This window comes from Salvia splendens, chromosome 21 (genome assembly GCF_004379255.2).
Source record: "Salvia splendens isolate huo1 chromosome 21, SspV2, whole genome shotgun sequence".
Taxonomy (NCBI): Eukaryota; Viridiplantae; Streptophyta; class Magnoliopsida; order Lamiales; family Lamiaceae; genus Salvia; species Salvia splendens.
This window is the reverse complement of record NC_056052.1, coordinates 24,105,584-24,108,445: the sequence shown is the minus strand read 5'-3', so window position 1 is coordinate 24,108,445 and position 2,862 is coordinate 24,105,584. Positions and strand designations below refer to the sequence as shown.

The 2,862-nt window shown below is 45.6% G+C and overlaps 1 protein-coding gene across 1 annotated transcript; it reads left to right on the top strand.

Moving 5' to 3' along the window:
- The first annotated feature begins 319 nt into the window (after window positions 1-319).
- On the top strand, window positions 320-2,271 carry LOC121783193 (ferruginol synthase-like). Its single transcript, XM_042181186.1, has 3 exons — window positions 320-775; window positions 934-1,392; window positions 1,513-2,271. Exons 1-3 carry the CDS (start codon window positions 344-346, stop codon window positions 2,116-2,118), a joined length of 1,497 nt encoding a protein of 498 aa, XP_042037120.1. The 5' UTR covers window positions 320-343; the 3' UTR covers window positions 2,119-2,271.
- Window positions 2,272-2,862: the final 591 nt, after the last annotated feature.

Below are 2,862 nucleotides of genomic sequence, written 5' to 3'. Positions count from 1 at the left end.
ATCAACCCCTAGTAATGATTTTGGGTGAGGTAGAAAATTTATAAGAAGATAAACGTAGGGGGAAAACAAGTTCTTAAATAGCATGAGACAAGATCACTTATTTCTTTTAAAGATACTACTAGTAATATTGAAAGGAAAGGAATGATCCTCGGTCAAAATCCCAGTCAACAAAACTCGGAATTCAAATGCTGCTTAATTTAAAATATAGTACTACTATTAATTCCAAAAACAGTAGGAAAAGAATTCATAGACGCATCCGAGTTAATAAAAAAATACCAAACCCATGCATATAAATAGCAAGCAAACTAAGCAGAACATAAACAAACAACACACATCAACAAAAATGGAGTTGTCCACTCTTGCCATCGCCCTCCTCTCCATCGCCCTAACTTACTACTTCCTCATCTCCCCGAAACGCCGCAGCGGAGGCAAGCTCCCCCCGGGCCCCCGTCCCCTCCCGGTCGTTGGCAACATCTTCCAGCTAGGAACGAAACCGCACCAGTCCCTGGCCCAGCTGGCCAAGACCCACGGCCCCCTTATGTCCCTCCACTTCGGCAGCGTCTACACCGTCATCGTCACCTCCCCAGAGATGGCGCGTGAGATCTTCGTGAAGCACGACACGGACTTCCTCAACCGCACCGTGGTCGAGGCCGTCCACGCCCACGACCACGACTCCATCTCCATGGCCTTCATGGACGTCGGCGCCGAGTGGCGCGCCCTCCGCCGCATCTGCAAGGAACAAATCTTCTCCGTCAAGAGCCTCGAGACCAGCCAGGTTCATACCGAATAATAGTATTTTATATGATTTGATTTATTTCCATTTTCATACCTTTCTGTATCGCTACATATTATAAATATGTTTGGACTATTTTATTATAATTACGAATGAATAAATAAAATATATATTTACCATTTTCTCCCATACTATCACAGGTCCTCCGCCAGGAGAAGCTGCACCAGCTCCGCAGCTACGTGCAGCGGTGCAGCGAGGGAGGGAGGGTGGTGGACATCCGTGAGGCCTCGTTCGTCACCACGCTCAACCTCATGTCCGCCACGCTCTTCTCCATCCAGGCCACCGAGTTCGACTCCACCGCCACCGAGGAGTTCCGGGAGATCATGGAGGGTGTCGCCAGCATCGTTGGCGATCCCAACTTCGCCGATTATTTCCCCATTCTCAAGCGGTTTGACCCGCAGGGAGTCAAGCGGAAGGCGGAGCTCTACTTTGGGAAGATGCTCGTGCTCGTGGAGGACTTGCTCAAGAAGCGGCAGGAGGAGCGCCGCCGTGACCCGGCGTATGTGAAGAAGAGTGATCTGTTGGAGAAGTTGGTTGATGTTCTAAATGAGGAAAGTGAATATAAGTTGACCACCAAACACATCACTCATTTGCTATTGGTTGGTACTTTTATTCAATTTGTTTCTCATATTAGCAAATAAATTGTTTACCCAGTTCGACTACGACTATATTAGTCAATGTAAAATTCACTAATATCTCACTCCACTTTTACTATACAGGACTTGTTTGTTGGAGGATCAGAGACGACAACGACCTCGGTGGAGTGGATCATGTCGGAGCTCCTCATCAACCCGGAGAAACTCGAGAAGTTGAAAGAAGAGCTTCGGAGAGTGGTGGGGGAGAAGAATCAAGTCCAGGAATCGGACATACCACGTCTCCCGTATTTCGAGGCCGTGATGAAGGAAGTGTTCCGTCTCCACCCTCCGGGCCCGCTCTTGCTTCCACGCAAGGCGGAGCGGGAGGTGCAAATCGGGGGCTACACCATCCCTAAAGACACGCAGATACTGGTCAACGCGTGGGCTATTGGGAGAGACCCGAGTATTTGGCCGAACCCCGAGGCTTTCGAGCCCGAGAGGTTCCTATCCATGAAGATGGACTATAAGGGGCAGGATTTCGAACTCATCCCGTTCGGGTCTGGGAAAAGAATTTGCCCTGGTCTGTCGTTCGCGAACCGGATGCTGCCAATGATGGTGGCAACATTGATTCACAACTTCAATTGGAAACTTGAGGTTGAGGCCAATGCACAAGATGTGCACAAAGGAGAGATGTTTGGTATTGCAGTGCGCAGGGCAGTTCCACTCAAGGCTTATCCCCATAGCCATTGAGTACTTATTTACATCAACTATTTACTTTTTTTTTTGTAATAAATTTGGCTTGCTTGTTTGAAGAATATGGCTTCTAATATTGTTATGTTATGTAACTTCACATCGCATTATCTATTGAGTTCAAATGAAATTTTCGTTCCTCTCTTGTTACGATCGAATTGAATTTACTCCTTGAATAAGTTTTTTTAATACAAAAGCTTCATCAATATGTAACTACGGAGGATCAATTAAAGTTAGTCATTAATAGTATTTAATTTTTCCGAAACCGGAAATTTAAATACATAATTCCTCTCATATTTATGAACTTCATTGAAGAAGGAAATTAATTAGTTAAATGCGCATTAATTCTGCTAACGTAATTTTGTAATATAAAATGGATACATTGCTGTCAATATTTTCATCAAGAATTAAAAAAATGTCTCGTGTCTATTCCTTTGTAACGATCAGTAGCCTCCTATTTTTCATTGCTCTTTCTTTCGCTCAAGATGTAGATAACGAAGATTGGAGGTTGATGGAGGATCTTACTGAGAGAATCTTGGAAGAAGAAGAGGAGTTGTTGAATCTTGTCTCATCCAGACATGGAAGCCATCATGCTCCATCACATCATCACCATGCACAAGCTCCACAACACCATGGCAACCACTACCACCTTCACCCCCGCCACCACCATCACCATCATGATCATGCTCATGCTCCAAGCCACCACCACCACCACCACCATGCTCATGCTCATGCTCCTAGTCC

Coding starts and splice junctions, on each gene's coding strand:
- LOC121783193 (XM_042181186.1), top strand. CDS start 344: ATGGAGTTGTCCACTCTTGCCATCGCCCTCCTCTCCATCGCCCTAACT. Junction 776..933: donor AGAGCCTCGAGACCAGCCAG/GTTCATACCGAA, acceptor ATACTATCACAG/GTCCTCCGCCAGGAGAAGCT. Junction 1,393..1,512: donor ACATCACTCATTTGCTATTG/GTTGGTACTTTT, acceptor TTTACTATACAG/GACTTGTTTGTTGGAGGATC.